This window comes from Dicentrarchus labrax, unplaced genomic scaffold (assembly GCF_905237075.1).
Source record: "Dicentrarchus labrax unplaced genomic scaffold, dlabrax2021, whole genome shotgun sequence".
Lineage (NCBI taxonomy): Eukaryota > Metazoa > Chordata > Actinopteri > Moronidae > Dicentrarchus > Dicentrarchus labrax.
In genome coordinates this window covers 19572687-19591721 of record NW_026136721.1, presented here as the reverse complement: position 1 = coordinate 19591721, position 19035 = coordinate 19572687, and the positions used below count along the sequence as shown (strand labels likewise).

General features: G+C 41.3%; 1 protein-coding gene across 2 annotated transcripts in view; it reads right to left on the bottom strand.

Moving 5' to 3' along the window:
- Positions 1-11109, bottom strand: part of ntn1a (netrin 1a) — a 59202-nt gene extending 48093 nt beyond the window's left edge. For both annotated transcript variants that reach the window (XM_051384218.1, XM_051384219.1), the window contains exons 1-2: positions 10833-11109; positions 9525-10582 (exon numbers count right to left, since the gene is read on the bottom strand). In XM_051384218.1, the coding sequence (XP_051240178.1) occupies positions 9525-10548 (1024 nt within the window). In that variant the 5' untranslated portion in view covers positions 10549-10582; positions 10833-11109. The remainder of the gene's footprint in view (positions 1-9524; positions 10583-10832) is intronic.
- Between the last annotated feature and the right edge of the window lie 7926 nt (positions 11110-19035).

Genomic DNA, 19035 nt, shown 5'->3' with positions numbered 1-19035 from the left:
TCATTGCCTCCAGTCCACATTATATATTTGCTTTGGCTGAAAACACTCACCCTCCTCTTGGTAACCGCGCAGTAACCCGCTGCCACACAGAGCTGCTGAGGTCATCAGCCCTGATCCTCTACAGCACCGCTGGCACTTGCCACCATCAGGTCTCACACACACACACACACACACACACACACACACACACACACACACACACACACATACACACACATTCATCGCTTTTTAACTCTAAAAAGCTGCCAGTGCCCAAGTATACATCATCTCGCACACATGCACAGAACCAGGCATTCTCATAGACACTCACTCACAGTGTTTTCCTACCCTATGTACTGGTCCCTTTATGGCCCCCAAGTGAGATAGCTTCGGTCTGTCTATGGTGACGGCAATGAATCAGGAGGATCATGCTACCAGTGTGTTTCAGATCTCATGACAGCATGAATGAGTGACGCTGGCTGAGGCATAAACTGGTGGGCTTAAAGGGGAACTCCACTGTTTACAGGTGTTGGCGAGTACTAATGCATATATGAACAAAGTTGTTGAAAGTCTTGTGTGGCTCCAGAGGGAACTGCACTAAAATTTGATAAAATGCCTCAAAGGATGTCAATTGAGTCAGCGTCGGTTGTGACTAAAGAAGGAAGTAGCTCTGTAGCCCACTCCTCATCTCTAGTTGAGGCTAGCAGCTTGAGACCTAATTCGCCACTACTAGCATAACACGGCCAAATCTCAGGCCCAACTGTCGGTGGTCAAGATGCATTATGGTTAAAGTAGTCATGTTTGGATAAGGAAGAAGTATATGTAGAATAAAAAAGATGATCTCTGATTCTGCTGCCCTGGTTTTGATAAATATTTGTTTAACTGTCCATCATGAGTCTGTGCAAATGCAGCTGCTTGACATATACATGAGAGACAGGCAGGCTGTGATTCATAGAGCTGATGAGTGAAATGCTGGAGTGTCTTGTGTCTAATGTGTGAACACATGCTGATGTTGTCTGGCGATGATTACCCCTAATCATCTGGTACCCGCTCGAACCAGACCTTTCCATTACACACAAACACCTCTGTCTATCTCCTGCTCAATCTGTCTCTCTCTCTTTCTCACACACATACACACAAACTCAGCCCGCGGTTCATGCCAAACCCACAGCACACAGAGATCCTCCCTCGGCTAATACAAGCTTTCACTATGGCATCAAGTCACCAATTAATTCATTAACAGACGTCTCCCCAGGCACTGAATAGCTGCTTGCTGCTTACATCCTGGACAGAATTACTGTTTGCATAAAAGAAACCTACTGGTAGACAAGAGACACATTCACACACGCTTACAAAATATCTTTCTTTCTCTCTCTCACACACACACACACACACACACACACACACACACACACACACACACACACACTACAGCAGAAATAAATACACTGGATAGTGTCAAGGCCTACTGGCGGTGAAAAAAGACACACAGAAACAGTCACACAAGCAGACACACAAACATAAACAGGTAAGTGGCAGATGGCAGAGACAGGTATCAGACGTACAGAGACTGAGAAGAGCATCTTGGGTCTGTCTGTTGCTGGAGGAATTAAACATAAGGGGGGGACCTGTTGAATACAAGTGTGTGTGTGATAGGGCTCCACAATTAATTGCAATAGTATCGAAATCACAATATGGCCAAATGCAAAAAGTCAAATTTGTGATGCAAAAAATCATCTTACAATCGCAGTATCTGTCAAAATAATCGTAATATGATGTTTTAACCATATTCCCTAGTGTGAGTGTGTGTCAAAGTGTGTGAATATTAGAGTTGCCTGTGTCTCTTGTGCCCTTCAAACACCTTTCCTGCAACAGTTAGCAGCATTGTTGCAGATGTTTGGGAGCCATCCTAGTCATGTTTGAACACTGTTTTGGTAAATTTGTAATGCATTTCAACTTTATGCACCTAAGGCAACCAGCTATGATCGAAGCTCTCGGTGCTGTCAAAGAGCACGCCCTCCAATGAAAATAATGAAACAGCTGTCATTGCTTACCTACTTCAGGCCTGTGGTTTGAAAAAGATTAATAAGATTGTTGAAAATCTTTAGTGTGCAGCACACCCAGATTTCTCTCTTGAGAATATACCTGACAGAGTAAAAACATGGTACGGAAGTGTGTGTATGTGACAAGCTTCTGCAGCTAATAGTGAGTACGAGGAATGATGTGTTTGAAGGATAGAAAGAAGGAGAAAAGATCCACTTGGATCTCATCGGCCCAACCAATTATCACCAGCTGCTGAAAGAGAGATTGGACGGAAACATTCTAAATACAAGACACACGACACACACAGAGCACGTTTTCACCCACAAGTATGCAACAACGTTATTTCTAATCAGAACAAATGATAATAATGATGATGATGACAATCAGAGTTTCTGGCCTGCCTGGATATTGTGATAAACCAGCCACAGTCCATGGTGAGTTCAAGCACCAGCGAGGGTGACAAGAGGAAGTGAGTGCAGGCCAGAAGCCAACAGAGTAACGCAATATGGCTTTCCTTCAGAGGCAATATGGCTTCCGACCAAACCGTTTCTCAAAAACAAGGCCGAAGTTCCATTCCTGGTACAAGCATGCTCGCAGAGTCCTGCGTGCACGCACTCACACATGCACACTGGCTAAAAATGCGGACTCACACTGTGAGAGGGATCTGTGTTGCATTATGTGTTGTAGCCAAAGCAATGAAACAAAACCACTGCCGCAGAAATGTTCATGCTGCCCAAAGGACCTCGAATTGAACAACAGACACAGGCTGTGAAATTTCAGAAGAGATTTTGTCTTTTCTGACAAGTGAACACATTCCATCACCCCAAGCAGTGTGACCTGAGCTTCGTCAAAGGCAGTAAAATGGATTGTAATGAAAATGATCTTTTTCCACTTGAGACTAATACAAGACAACATGCAGGATATAGCTGTAGTAAAGCTCGGTTACAGATGTATTTTGGATTCAGTTTTTTGTTTTATGAATGGTGGCAGCCTTCCTTGTAATTCTCTCTCAGCAAACACAGACATGCACACTTTCTAATTACCATTCTGTGTGTTACTTGTCTTATCTGTATATTACCCACAGATATTTTTTAATATAAACTCATTTCCACTCTTCAAAGGCCTGTCAGAGTTTATTATCTGTGCAAAACTGGAATTCCATCAAAACTGAACTGTTACTCGAACAAGCCTCATGACAAGCAACAACTAGCTCCAAAATTCCAGCTTGAACGGGCTGCTGCCAAACACTGACATTAATAGCTTCAAGATCTTGCATACTTCAAAATGCACAACAATATGTGCATTATTTGTCACATCTATTGCTTCTATTTGAGCCTAAATTATATTGCAATTACAAATGATCTCACTGCTGGGATTGTATGGTCTTTGGTTACAGAAGTGCTCAAAGCAGCTGTTTTATAAAACTCCTTTGATTGTAATAACTTTATTTATCATCATTATTGCTTAATACAAATACTATCACATCCTTCTGGAGTCAGATGTCAGAATTATCATGCTGGAAACAAAAAGTGGATCTACTCTTGTCTTCCTTTGAACCAGGCCTGGAGACTATTTTTGGTCCAGATGGATAGTTCAAGGGCCAAGAACAGAATTTACCTCCATACACCAACCAAACCCCTGAATCTGAGTTCACAAAGTAAAAAACACTCTTATTCGGTGTATGTACAGTTCATCCAGTCGGACTCTAGCACTCAACAGAAACTTCCACTTCTTTAAATTTCAAACGCAACTAAATTCCTGGCAAAAAACAGCAAGTGCACATTTCAGCACACACATGCATACTTACGGAGTGAGTTTCCTATGATCCCGAAACATGCAAAGTTTGTCATTATTACTGCCTTCTCACTGTGTGTGTGTGTGTGTGTGTGTGTGTGTGTGTGTGTGTGTTTTACGGCTATCTTTTCTCGTGTTTGGTTACAGCACTTGATATACTGTCCCAGCAGCCTTGCTTACAGTACGTGCTGGCTCAGTGGCCATGTGTCTGCCTGTTTGGGAGATATAACAGGTCTCAAAATCTAAAACAGAAGGGTGAGGCGGAAGGCTAGACCATGAGCGACTTATTTTCGCAGTGGTTTACAAAACGAGTCATAAACACTGATAAGAGCTCAGGCGAAAGAGATTCCTGAAGTGAGAGAGAGGCCATGCCCCCTCCCCTGTTTGAACGAGAAAGACCTGAAAAAAACTGTGCATGAGTGTGCATATGTGCATGCCTACAGGTGTGTGTAGAAAGAGGGGAGTGTGAAGTAATGGTGAGGAATAGTAAGGACAGTGCAAAGTGCAAAGCTACTCAGTCAGTTTATTCCCAGCTTTGTTTGCTGTGACCGGGACTAACAACGCATCCTGCCGGCACCTTTGAAGATGAAGGATGCCGGTTTATAAAGGTGCACGGTGAGTCGCTCAAACATTAACCAGACCTTCAGTCATGTCTAAAAGTTACCAAACGAACGTGACAGCTAGGAGACATCTGAGGAGAGACCTGCAGAACATCTCTGTTGCCAAACTGACTCAATGTATTTTAAATGAAAAGCATCACTTCTGTGCACAAACATGTGTGACTGGTAGGATAATATATAATGCATCTGATTCTGCCCTTTGAAGAGGGGATTACAGTTTAATTGGCATTATCTGATATGTGTTATGCCTCACCTAAGTAAGCAACAATCTTCACAAAGAAAAAAAACCCACCTTCTAATATTTTAACACTGTCTGATATCATTAGTCTGTGATGTATGATTTGATTCTTTTTTCAGAGAGAAAATGAGCATGAAGCTGCCCTCAGTCAGAGGTGGTTAAATAGAAACACAACTAGACAACTTTTGATCTATTGTACATTGGGGTGTCTCTATGATTACGGCAACCATTGCATGACTGATGACAGCTTTTCTTCTGCTCTACTTAGGGTACAATTTCTGCATTTTCTAGGTTAGATTTTTCCCAGAAACTCTGTCTTTTTTAACTTGGTCAGAAAAGTTGCACGAAATCCTTAAATTGATTGTTTTTGGAACATTTCCTGTTATCAAACTCAACGGTAGTTGTTCTGGAAATACCTTAAACCTCATTAAGGTTTGGGCAATAATCCATGAGTATAAGAAAAATACATTACCAAACATCAGTGTGGGCACAGCTGTTTTTAAGTGTTTACGTATGTTTGCTTGGACATTTTGTCTGAGTTAATATTCACATCTCGTCAGAAGACCTGTTCAAGATTATTTTAAAGTTGGAAACGGACCCACATATCACAAGGCATAAAAACAACTTAAAAGTTTTTTTTTAAGTGGTTGTGGCTTTAAAACCCAATTATTTTAATGGGTATCAAATCAACCATGTCAACATTTCTGCACCACATGTTTGCTCCTGTCAGTCAGATTCCTCTCGGCAGCACCTGGGAACATTTTAGTGTACTCTGTGATTTCTGCAGTGTAGATTCTGAGATAGTGAGGCAAAACAAGTTCAAATCTTCCAGCTGATACTGGGCTTTAGCAGGGGGGACAGGAAGAAACTCTGTCTTCCTTTCTTCCACTTAGAAATTCAGAGTTCTGTCGCTGCATTGATAACATATCAGTGACTTGGAAGAGATTTGCTGTAACCTTCTTCCCAGCCCTTTACATTTCCACTGGCCCAATGAGGGGGGCTAGTAAAAGAAAAAAACAATTGTCAAAATACTCTGCTGGCCCACAGGCCATGGAGATGTCACTCTTCTGTCTCTTTATTTCCCCTGTTCCTCTGCCTCACACATTTTCCTCATCATACTCCCCCTCTCCTCGTTTTTGTCCGTGTCTTTCATTTTCACTATTGTCGTCCTGCTCCATCTCCAGCCCCTCCCTCCGTCCCTGCTTCTCTCTCTGTGGTGCAGTGCCGGTCCCCTCATTCTGCATGCCTTCAAGCTGTCTTTCTAATCCTGAATTATTCAAGACACTTTCGCTTCTTCTTCTTCCCTTTTTTACCTAACACGTCAAGTAAACTACACAAAACAGGGTAACTGAGGGGGTGAAAATGACATTTACAGTTCATTTGCATTGAAATCATTTATCGCCGGGAGGGGACCCTTGACTGCAGCCCTTTCTAATCACACAGTAATTATCCAAAACAATGTCACCTTTCTTACTGTGTGAGTTGAGTGGGATTTCTGTGGTGGACATTGATCGTTCACAGGCCACGGTACACCCATAATTTTATCACAGTGAAACTACAGACATTTCCTTCTACCTCTGCCACAAATCCAGATTAACACCTCTAAACTGAGATTTAAACAGGTCTCTGTTGTTTCAGGGTGCTGCCGGCTATTGAGCTCATTGCATTAGAAGCTTTTCCTTTGTTGTGGAGAGTCAATAACCCAAATGGATCAAGGTGCACACTCAGGAGCACATGAGTGTCCTTTAAGATCCTGATGGAAGTAATCAGCAAAGTGCACTTCAAGAGAAACACAGAGACGGACCTCTGTGTTCAAACGTGCTTTTGTGATTTCACCTCTTTTCTCTTTCCAGACTTCTTTCTTTTTTTTCTCTTTTTTGTGGCTTTTTTTTGGCGGAAAGGGAAGATCAAGAATATTGGCGGAGTCAATACCTTACGTCAGTTCCGACCCCATACAGTGCCACAGCTTTTACTGCACAGAGAAAAACTTCTGCGATAACGACATCCTTATGAGAGTCCAGTGACACCCGGGCTGCTGTGTGCAACGACAAACTCTCGGATTTCGGTGTGGTCACTGAAGTTTTCCCACTGAATACAGTCATCCATCTATAACACACCTCCTCCCATTGTTCACTGCCCTTACAGAGAAGTGATTCCTTGTCTTTAAGATCTGACGATTGCTTTAACTCATACACACACACACACACACACACACACACACACACACACACACACACACATTTCCATAATCTACACAATCTCGAAAAACTATAACAACTTGCTAACAACATGATAGATGAAGTAAGAGACAAGCTTTCATGGCTTCAGTATGAAATGTATTATAAGTGTGCTGATCATGTAATAAAGTGTCAAGGATAACAACTAAAGGAAACAAGTTATTTGCATGAGTTCAAGAGCTGATTCTAAACTGTTTTTATTTTTTTCCCACACATGCATCACCGTAAATCATGTTAAAAGGTGTAAATTAATACCTCTAGTTTTCAATTTAATAATAAAGGTAACAATGAAATATTTGTGTATTTTCTGAATGCTGGGATTTAGCAGTGTTTACAATACATATATACAAATTATGTTCTACCTCTTTTTCCTTTGTGCTTGTAAAGCACTTTGAAATAGAGGTTTTAAAAATGCCACATGTGTAAAAAATGTACTACAGGGCAGAAACATTGGTAGGGTCACCTATATTTGAAAAAAGCATGCAGACTGGCATTGGTTACCTGAAAATAACCCATATTTAAAGAGTTAAAAAACACCTTATGCCTCGGTCACATTGCTTTTGTTAACACATTATGAGTCTCAAGAATCAAAATGTAGTTATTTCCACAAAACTGCGCCTGTTGATTTAGCAACCTTCACATCTGCGGGCGAGAATATGTCAGAGCTTTAGAAACGGACGTCACAGCACACAAAAACCCTTTAAACAGCTGCTGTGTGTCAAAGTAGCTGACATGTGCCGTGACTGTCAAACAATATGGAGCCTCTTTTTCCTGCAGACGTGCAGCAGAATGGGAAATATAAAGGTCTTAATTTATGTGGAGTCAGACTGAGGTTTTAGTTTGGGTCTCTATCATCAACATCTTTCTGCCTCTCGGCCCCTCGTCATCCGTCTCAATGTACACCTCGTCAGCAGGAGCCGGACTAACATCAAATTACCGCAAGCCTCTATAAATCCTCACAATTTAAACACTTTTCTGTCCAATAGTTAAAATAAATTCAGCTAACTGAAAACAAAAACAATGCCAACAGGGACTGCCAAATGTCACAAGGCCTTAGATGGAATGATGAATACAGATCTGGGTTCAAGATGTCATGAAATCATCACACACAAACACTGAAAGCACATTTTGGAAAATCTGACAGCTTGAGAGACGTGTGACATTCCCACAATTTGGTGATGCACACTCTGCTTAAAATACAGCAACATAATTCAATAATTTCATACATCTGTATAAACAATCTTCCAGTCACCTCTCACCACAACTTCAGGCATGTTTGCACAAGACCGAACAGACTTAAATTGAACTTAAATTGATTATTAATAGACCTGGACAGTGATCCGAGATCCTACAGAATCTGTAACCTACAGGTTCATATGTCTGTGCCAGGTTGTAATAAAACACAGCTACTGTAACCTTGATCACTTTGATCTGTCTGCAGCTGATAAAACATGTTGGTCTCAGACACAAAGAGCAGCAGCATAGATATGATCAGAGATTTGCTTTTGTTTGATTTTGTTTTAGATAATTCTGTGTTATATAATGATAAACAAGCTGAGAAAATGGCCATGTATATATATTTAAATGCCTCAATGCCCATTTTCTGAGCTTGTTGTTCAGTTCCGCCTTCATCAAAAGTGTTAGAGAATCACGTTAATAATAATTATGAAAATATCCAAATTAAAGCAGCCTAATTTTAACTGTTGTTATTTTGTAATTATATTAAAAACATAGAATGAATACAATAAAACTAGAACCAAATTGCATAATATTTTTTTTTAAATGAAGAAAACAATTACATTATATCTTAGAATGTAATAACAAACTAATAATTTATGAATGAATAATGACACATTTATATTTATATCCTCAACCACAACACCTGACATTTTGATACATCCTCTCAGAGTGATTTTGATGTGGGAAAAATAATTACTGGACGATTAAAAAAAAAATAATCAGTTCAATTACCACTGAGATGGGTTTGTTGCAGGACTCTTCGGATAAATGAAAAGGCATCGCTTTATTGCAGCGGTAAAGTCGAGCTCTGGGAAATGTTCCTGTGCATGATTAGGCTCAGTGGTTCCGTTTGAGGTGGTTTAAAAGCCTCCATTATGGCCTGCAGCAAGCTAAATGGACTGTCAAATTGCATTTTCATGTTGCATGTGACTTGTGCCCAATTTTATGCTCGTGGACGTGCGCCGCAATATCAGAAAAAAAAAGTGGCTATGTTTGGTGTGGTTTTTGTTTAAAGGGAATGTTCGAGTTTGGGATTAATGAACTGTAGGCTATCTTAAAAATTAGTCGCATATTAGTCATAAAATATAACACTGTTATTATTATTATTATTATTATTATTATGTATTTTACATTCAAAATTCCATCAAATCAATTATGCATCAATACATAATTTTCCATAACGAAATTCTACGTCTACCCATTTAACAAAGCCTGATCTATCTTTTTCTTGAACTATGAAATATTTCAACCGACCATTAAAAATCAACCCCGTCTGTCCAGCCGCCACAAATCAAAAGTATCCTACATGTAGAGCAGCTCAGAGCATCAGAGCCAGCCGCTGCAGGGATGGGAAGGACATTTGGATGGACTTACCGACACACTCGTTGGCCTCCCTGGCTGTGGCTCTCTGCCACGGTCTGTCGTAGTGGAAAGGTTTGCACCTGTCGCATTCCGGCCCAGCGGTGTTGTGCTTGCACTCGCACACCAGACTCCCATCCCGGTCCTTTACGCACCGAGACGCGTGCCCGTTGCATTTGCATCTCCCTCCGACCTGCAGGTCCGACACGGCGTAGAAGTACGAGTCCCGGGCAAGCTCCGAGTCGTCCTCGTTCTCGTCGCCGAAAGTGTGCAACCGGCTGAAGATGACTTTAACGTCGGTGGCCGTCACCCAGTCCTGCAGCACCGGGGAGTTGTCAAAGTCGTGCGCCGACGGTCTGCCGTCCAGCGTGCTGAAGGCGATGAGCCCGCCGGTCAGAGGGTACATGTCGGTATGGGAGTCCGTGCAGACGGCCTCCTGCTCGTTCTGCTTCGTGATAACGGCCCGGTTCGGTTTGTTATACATCTTCCTGCACTGGGTCGAGTAAAACTGAAAGGGCACCCAGGTTTTACCGTTGTCCATGGACTTGTAAATGACCATGGATTCAGGTCGAGGCGAGCAGAACTGCAGACTCACATAAGTGACCTCAAACTTCTTTCCGAGGGACAGAGTCAGGGTGACATTCTGCGGGTACTGGACGAAGTTCTCGGACTGCCAGCAGGTGAGGTTGTGCGGGTTGTTGAGGTCCGTCAGGTACGCAGGAGGGTGGTACTTCTTGGGGTCCGAGGCATCGCAGGTGTGACAGTTCCTGGTCCTCTCGTCTCCTTTCTCCGCCGACGTGACCACGCAGTAGCGACCGGGCACCTTGCCGCAGGTGCTGGACACCTTCACTTCCTTCCCGAAGGCGGAGTTGACGAAGTCCGGGATGCAGCGCCGCGGGTTGCCGTGCTCGTCGTAGCAGGGGTCCGGGGGAGAGGTCTGCGCAGCGAACAGGCTCATCCCGTACCCGCCGAGGGCGCTCCGGCACGACAGGGACGCGGCGAGCAGCAGAGTCAGCACAACATCCACAGCCCTTGTCATGGTCGGTCCCCTCGGTCCCCAAGTGTCTGTGCCGCTGGAGGAGAAAGGGAAAGCATGTGGGAAGAGAGAGTGAGGGAGAGAGTAAGAGAGAGAGGAGAGAGAGAGAGAGAGAGAGAGAGAGAGAGAGAGAGAGAGAGAGAGAGAGGAGAGAGAGGGATAGAGGGAGAGTTAAGTTTGGTGATGGTAAAGTCATGTATAAATGTAGAAACAGACATTGGGGCAAGAATTAGTATTCGGCAGTGATAAAAAAAAGTAAGTATATTTCTATATAAAGATCACTTTACCTGAGGATAATTAAAAAAAAAGATGTCAAAATACCGACGATGATGTTCGGCTACTTTTCTATATCGGGCTTCAATCACAGCTCCTCCTGTTTTCTTGTTTGTTTCTTCAAATCTCCTGCGTAAAAAACAGAGGAGCGGCTGGATTTTAAGAGTCGCTAGTGTCCTTATAGCTAGTCCCACTCCTCCTGCCGGTCTTTTCACAACCTCTCTCTCTCTCTCTCTCTCTCTCTCTCATCTCGGATCGGTTCTCTTTTGGCACGGCTCCTTTAGGTCAGCTCATCTTGAGAGGTGACACCACGCAGGGCGGAACAACGACATCCACTGGTGGCGCGTCAGAAGATTGGCGCTTGAGGATGAGACGCAATAATGACCGCAGGATGAGAAGGCGCAAACGACTGGGACTGACGCAGAATTTGCGTTCAGTGTGATCGCCACACCTTCATCTGCACGACACCTGATACGATCCTGTAGTTTAATGGCCGGGATGTGGAGCGAATGAAACACACCATGCAACAACTGTTATTAGGCCTATAACCGCAGGGGAATTGCAATAAAATGGTAATTATCACCGTTTACATAATAAACGTTTATAAAAATACTTCTGATAATTTACTGCAATTCATCATTTTCTCTCATTATTATATCTTCCAAGACTATAACTGTATTTATTTATCCTGGTGATATAAAAAAAAAAACAATTAAAATTCCGGAGAGCATAATTGATGTCACGTCTCAACAAGGCTATAACTTCTATCTAATTAAGTAACATGATTATAATGGCACTGAAGATAAAATAAAAAAAGTCACATATGTCAACCAGAAGTGTCTTTGAAAACCATAAACACAACACACCACATAGGATCATGTAGGAATAATAAAGTGAGTTATCTACAGTCACCTAAATTAAATAAATGTTGTCCATCATCGAAGGAAATACAATTTGCCACCTAATGTGGAACTTTTAGTGCAACTTAATTGACCTCATAAGAAATTAAAAATTCCCTTTCCAGTTTTTAGGTATGTTTTAGATGACTGGGTATTTGTTTGCAGCGAGGTTACTCTTACTTAAATACCAATCCCTACACTTGTGCTGCGCCATTTGGATATCAAATGATAAGCTTCTACTTACATGTAACGGTCTTGAAAGAATCCAACATTTGCAGACATAGACTATATAACGCTTTTTTTTTTTTTTTTTTTTTTGCGGGATACATACCTCCTGTACAGTGGCTCTCGTACAGTCGAACCTGGTGCAGCTTCAGCCTCAACTGGACCTGTTGAATGTTGGCAATAGAAGTAACAGCGCCATCTTGTGCCCATAGGAAGACACACCAGCCCGGCCTGTGCAGCGAGCGATGTCATCTTTTCCCAGGCGGTGGAGGCATAACACCGTTTGTTTAATGAACATTAAGATGATTGGCTGCTGCGATAGTACTGCAATACCTAGTACTGGGTTTTGCAAGATTATAATACTTTTATACGACTGCATTTTTTCCCGGTAAACTCTTCTATAACAATGAGGGTACAAATCATATACTTAAGTAATGATTTACTACATGAATTAATGCGGGGTGTATCATGAGGTAACAAATGATTAAGTCACTTTGACTGAATGTGATTAGTTCACAGGTTTTAATTCAAGTAACTTCATACATTAATTGATATGGGATAAAGTTCGCTGGTGTATTTCTGATCGTATCTGAAATAAAGTTTTATGTAAATTAAATTTAAGTAATTTCTTCCCATATCAATTAAGTAACTGTGAATTAAGAGCACATAACAGATTTTCAAGTGTGACTTAAACACATAAAGGCATACTGTTAGTTACCTAATTTGTTACTTAATGATACATCCTAAATGAATCCATGCATTAAATCATCATGACTCATTCATTATTTAGGAAATAGATTACGTTTAGGATTTGTAGCCTTATTATAAGGTGTTACTGATTCCCCTCAGTAGGCCTTCAATATTCAATAACAACACTTAAATTTAAGAAAGAGGTTTGGTTATTTGGGACACTTTAATGAAACAATCCTAGGAACAGCATAGTGTATTCTAAACCACACAAATTAATACATACATAGGCTACCCACTCAGAAACTAGATAATTAATATAGTTATACATTTACTTCAAGAGTGTATAAAAGGCCTGGACATTCATAGTGCTCATCCCTTTAATAGGTTGTCCAAGTATAGGAGATCAAGTTAAGGACATAAAATCCTGGATGAGCTGCAATTTTCTGATGTTAAACTCAGAAAAAAATGAAATTCTTGTACTTGGCCCCAAAAACCTTAGAGACTCACTGTCTAAAGATATAGTTAGTCTAGATGGCATTACCTTGGCCTCTAGCACCACTGTCAGGAATCTTGCAGTTATCTTTGATCAGGATTTGTCATTGAACTCCCACGTAAAGCAGACCTCTAGGACTGCCTTCTTTCATTTACGTAATATTACAAAAATTAGACACATCCTGTCACAGACAGATGCAGAAAAACTAATCCATGCATTTGTTACTTCTAGGCTGGATTACTGCAACTCTTTATTATCAGGTTGCCCCAATAAGTCCATTAAAACGCTCCAATTAATTCAAAACGCTGCAGCACGAGTACTGACAGGAACTAGGAAAAGAGATCAGGCCCCTTCATATCTTAAAGAGCTCATAGTACCCTATTACCCCACTCGAACAATGCGTTCTCTGAATGCTGGGCTACTTGTGGTTCCTAGTCTCTAAAAGTAGAACAGGAGCCAGAGCCTTCAGTTACCAAGCTCCTCTCCTGTGGAACCAGCTTCCAGTTTTGGTTCGGGAGGCAGACACCCTCTCTACATTAAAGAGTAGGCTTAAACATTCCTCTTTGATAAAGCTTATAGTTAGGGCTGGATCAGGTGAGTCCTGAACCATTAGTTATGCTGCTATAGGCCTAGACTATCGGGGGATTTCCCATGGTGCACTGAGCTCCTCTTTTCCTCTCTCTTTCTGCACTCATTCATGTTCCATTAATGCATGTTACTAACTTCACTTCTTCCCCATAGTTCTTATGCTTTCTCGTCTCGCAGGTTCTCATGGATCCTGGTGGAGCATCCTGCCATGGTCCTGCTTGACTGCCATTGCCTATATCACTGATATTAGTATTATATTTATTATAAGTATTATTATTGTGCCTTGCATAAGCAAGCACAATACTACTCTTCCCCGTGCTTATTATTCTTCCGTACGCTTTTTCGGCGCGCTTCTTCTCCCGCAGCTTTTGTCGCACATACACAAAAAAGGTATCAAAACGTGCGGCTCGATGAGGACATTAGTGCTATGACTTTTCTAAGAATTTCGCCAAACGGTTTGCCGGTAAATCGCCAAAAACCGGTCCAAAAAATGAATGGGTGTGTATTGCGAGAACCTCCAACTGAAAAAAACTGCCAGAGTGCGTGACATCATCGCTAGAGTGTGGGGAGAGAGAAAAAATTGTGGAAAAATAAATTTGTAAACTGCTGTCATGGCCACAAATTTCACTCTACAGAAATAATTTATAGATAGAAACGTAGGTAAATTCGTTGGGGTCGCAGTGATACCACTGCTGAAGCTGTCAGACTAATAGTTTTGGCGGGAGACGCACTGATGCGCCAGCAACGCCCTCTCACGGCCCCATCTACTCCCATGTTAAAATGGAGAGGAGGAATCTTGAAAGGAGCTCGTTGAACCTCTTCTCTCTCAATCTCCCCAGGTCACATTTTTTAACTTTAGCCACTGAAACTCGGCAGTGCTATAGTCAACAAGATGACGACGCTCACGGTCTTTTCGGTTTTCATTTCGGTCGTTCCTGGCCATGGGTTCGAGGGGATTCATTTTAAATGTTTCTGTCTCTCTGAGGAGTTAGAGACAGAGAGAGAGCACGCGCAGCTGCTGTGGGCTCCCCTGATTGCCATGACAACCAAAGCCTGCCACACACACACACACACACACACACACACACACACACACACACACACAGCTAGCTACAGAGAATGACAAGGCATTAATAAGCTAGCGCTAGCTGGCTAGCTAAAGATAATTAGAAGGCGGCTAACAAACAAACAATTTAAAGCTGAATGATTTTAATATTAACACAAAATAAGTTCAATACACCTTAAATATTTTACCCTACTATGAGCTGTTCCTTAATTTACATTAGCACTCCTTCAGGAGCATAATACAATTAAACACATTAACCAAAGCTAGCACTTAGCTAGCGATTAGCGGTTAGCTAGCGATTAGCGCACAGCTAGTGATTAGCGCTTAGCTAAGCGCTAGCTTTGGTTAATGTGTTTATGTGTGCTAGCTCTAGCTAGCTACCTAAAGACAATTAGAGGGTATTAAAATGCTAGCTGAAGAGAATTAGAAGGTAGAAGAAGGTATTATAAGGCTAGCTAATTAATTAAAATGCTTTGCTTGCTAGAGAGGATAAGCTACTAATGTTCTAGCGCCAGATAGCTAGACAGAACAAGGAATGAATGTGCTAGCACTCGCTAGCTAGACAGGACAAAGGATTACTGTGCTAATTAAACGTCACAAAAGACACTGAAATTCTTAATTAGCCATCTATTTCAACTTGTTACACCTGACACAAGTTATACAGATTCAGTAATAAAACATGAAGTTAGATTTATTTTGTGAGGAAGAACTCAGACTGTTGTAACTGCCTATGACTGCACAGTAAGAATAGTTTTCTTTCTTAATTATGTATTATTTATTAATATAAATATTGTTATTCATATTATTGAAAGCATTACTTATTATTGTTGTTATTATTATTACTATTATTATCATTATTATTATAACTACATACTTATTATTCCCACCATTGTGGTTATTACTTATTTAGTTACTTTAGCAATTTTAATTAAACCATGCATAATCCCAGGACAATATTATGCCAAACTCCATTTAAGAAATACCATATATTAACAATTATTTGCGCTTACATAAAAGCACATAACTGTAGAAACACAAGAAAAAACTCATCATATCTCAACAGTCTTCTTGTTAATTCGGCATCAATATAATACATAAATGCCAACTTTTTGGCCGACTTTGTCGCATCAACTCGTTACCAGCCTCACTATTTCAGTGGGAGAAGACCGTGGCAATAGATGGAAAAAACAAGATTTGTCATTAAAATACGTGGTTGTTAGTGGATCACGCGGACGCCGAATTAAACACGGGTGTCTCCCCTCATTGTACTGTAAACTACTCGGCAATGTCAGTAATGTATGGGCCAGTGTCACGGGCCAGAGCAAGGCACAATCAAAATTGCTTTAGGAATTTTCTAGTTGTTGCTACTGTTGCTGTTCACCTGTCTGTCTGTCTGTCTGTCTCTCTCTCTGTCTTTCTCTCTCTCTCACACCCCAACTGGTCGAGGCAGACGACCATCCACCTAGAGCCGAAGGGTCTGTCCTAGGTTTCTGCCTTTTAACAGGCAGTTTTTCCTTGCCCCCATCGCCAAGTGCTTGCTCATGGTGGTACTGTTAGGTGGCTGTAAAAAATGTTATAAGGAGTTCAGTCTAGACCTGCTCTATTTGAAAAGTGTCCTCAGATAACTTCTGTTATGAATTGGCGCTATACAAATAAAATTTTATTGAATTGAATTGAAAAGTTCACCTCACTAGTTTTTTCATACCTTGTGTGTGGAAAGAGAGGTTCAGCTTTACTTACCTCCCATGACAAACATCCTTTTTTTCCTCCTGTGTGATCCAGCTTGTGATAATCCGAATACCAATCAATGTTGGAAAGTGATGACAATACTGGGTGTGTCATGTCTCCTCATCTTTATTCCTGCGTCCTGACTGATTCACCATCCTGTTTTGTGGTGAAACCCAGACAATGTTGCCCCACTTCTTTACCTCATTAACAAATAGATTATTGCTAAGAAATTCAAAAAGAAGAATGTACAGTAAGGGTCATTTAAGAGTTAGCTTATACTATTGCCAGATATTTTCACATTTTTATTAAACCCAAGGTAGAGGCTACATCATTATGTAAATAATGAGCAACAAAACGGGTTTTATAGTGTTATAAAATTTGTAGGAAAACAGCCATAGGGAACATTCAAATTCACTCTTATAAACGCCACAGGATGATAAAGTTTACTTTAGGGTTCGAACTAAATACTTTACGTCAGTAGTTTTTGTGGTAATATTTCTAGCTCTCCTTCGTCCTGTATGATGAAGAATTATCAGTCCTGTAGCTGTTGCCCTGGCTTTACTTCTCTTTCACTGTTATAAGCTTGCATCAGATCTCTTGCAGGGAAGGAAGAATAACCACTGTTCTATCTAAGCTCGGTCAAGTTCAGATCTGCTGCCTACACTTCACCAACAGCACATAAGAATAAAACCGGTTCGATGTTTGACAGCTGTTGAGTGTATGAACTTTCCATATAAAGTTGAATTAGGGCAGCCAAAGAAAGCTGATGCAAAACAATGAAACTAAATAACAAAATGTACTCCTAAATTAAAACCACACAAAACAATAATTGCTACGTTACAACATACAATATTTAGTGAAATGACGTGACTTCCCTTATCTAGAAATGATCTAGACTTCACTCCTCCATATGGATATTAAATTACAGAGAAATTAGATTTTAAAAACCAACTACAGAAGAAGCAACTACACAGATTTTTGAGACTTTAAGCAAAAAAAAACCCAACAGAAACAACAAAAAACATTTCAACAAAATCTTTTCATTGTGCAAACCATGAAGAGACCTTTAGACAACATGTTAGCCAATGTTGGTGTTAAAAAAGTGTACAAAAAAATATAATCAGCGTGGTTTACGGCCTCCTTCTCTTTTTCATTCAGTTTTGTTGATTTTCAATGACTTTGCAATTCTGAACCATTATGATAGATTTGTGTCTTCGTTCAGGATCCTGGTCTTTCTCTTGCTTTTTTTCCCTCTTTGCATTCACTTTAATGTCACACATTTTCACTCCTCTTGTCTTGGATAACTTGCCTCGCTGCAGGTTTGCAGCTGTCTTGTTATTGGAAGTTAGATGTTCAGCACAATATTATGATAATAATAATAATAATAATATTACAATATCTTTTGGGGCAGTGATTATCAGGGCTCATAAGATAAACATGAAAACAAGTCACCACTGAAGGGAGAGCATGGTGACAGTTTTGAAGACATGACCAGTTTAAGTTTTGGTTATCAATCCTGCATATCCTGATCAGTACCTCGGATACTATACTAAAGGCATACTATGCAGTTTTCCGGTTTTGTCAAACAGCTACCCCTAGAGTCTCTGCGGAGTACTTGTATTTAACGTTAACTGTCGTAAATACCACTTACCAGAGCCGTCTCTATATACGGCTTTGCGTCTCTGCCCTCACGGCCTGATCCCCTCCCCCCTGTATACCGGTACATACATACATACATACATACATACATACATACATACATACATACATAGACAACTTTATTAATCCCACAATGGGGAAATTCACTTGTCACAGCAACATTTGAGTGAAATAAATACAGATATAAAAAACAGGAACATTTGCATACAGCAGATCCAAGGTCTTATTGTCTCTGGTGGTGCATGTGACAAACTGGTGGAAGGTTGGGAGTGTGGACAAGAGAGAAACGTGGTTGAAGTCCCCTGTGATGATGATGAAGGCCTCCGGGTGTTTCGTTTGTAGTCCTGCAGTCACAGTGTGGATGACACGTCACACGCTGCTCTGCTTTCCCAGACGGAGGAATATAGACAGTGATGATGATGAAGACCACTGTGATGAACATAGACAGTGATGGCAATAACACTGGAAAGTTCCTGTGGCAGATAATATGGACGAAGTCCAACGGCGACGAGCTTGATGTCCGGGCTGCAGACATGCTCTTTCACACAGATGTGCCCGGGGTTACACCACCTGTTGTTTATGAGCACGGCCAGTCCCCCTCCTTTCTTCTTGCCGGTCGCGGTGGTGTCCATGTCGGCTCGAACTGTCTGGAAGCCGGGAATGGTGATGTTGGAGTCCGGTATCTGCTCGTGTAGCCACGTTTGTTTCCAGTGATGACTGCAGGGATGTAGAGTTTAAACCTCCTCTTCTTCATCCTCCGTTTAACCCCCGCTCTGCAGCCTCTCCATCTCCTCCTCAGCTCCTCTGGTATGGAGGGTCTCTGTCCAATCAGGATGCTCGGGTGCCTCAGGGCAATCTTCTGGTCACGG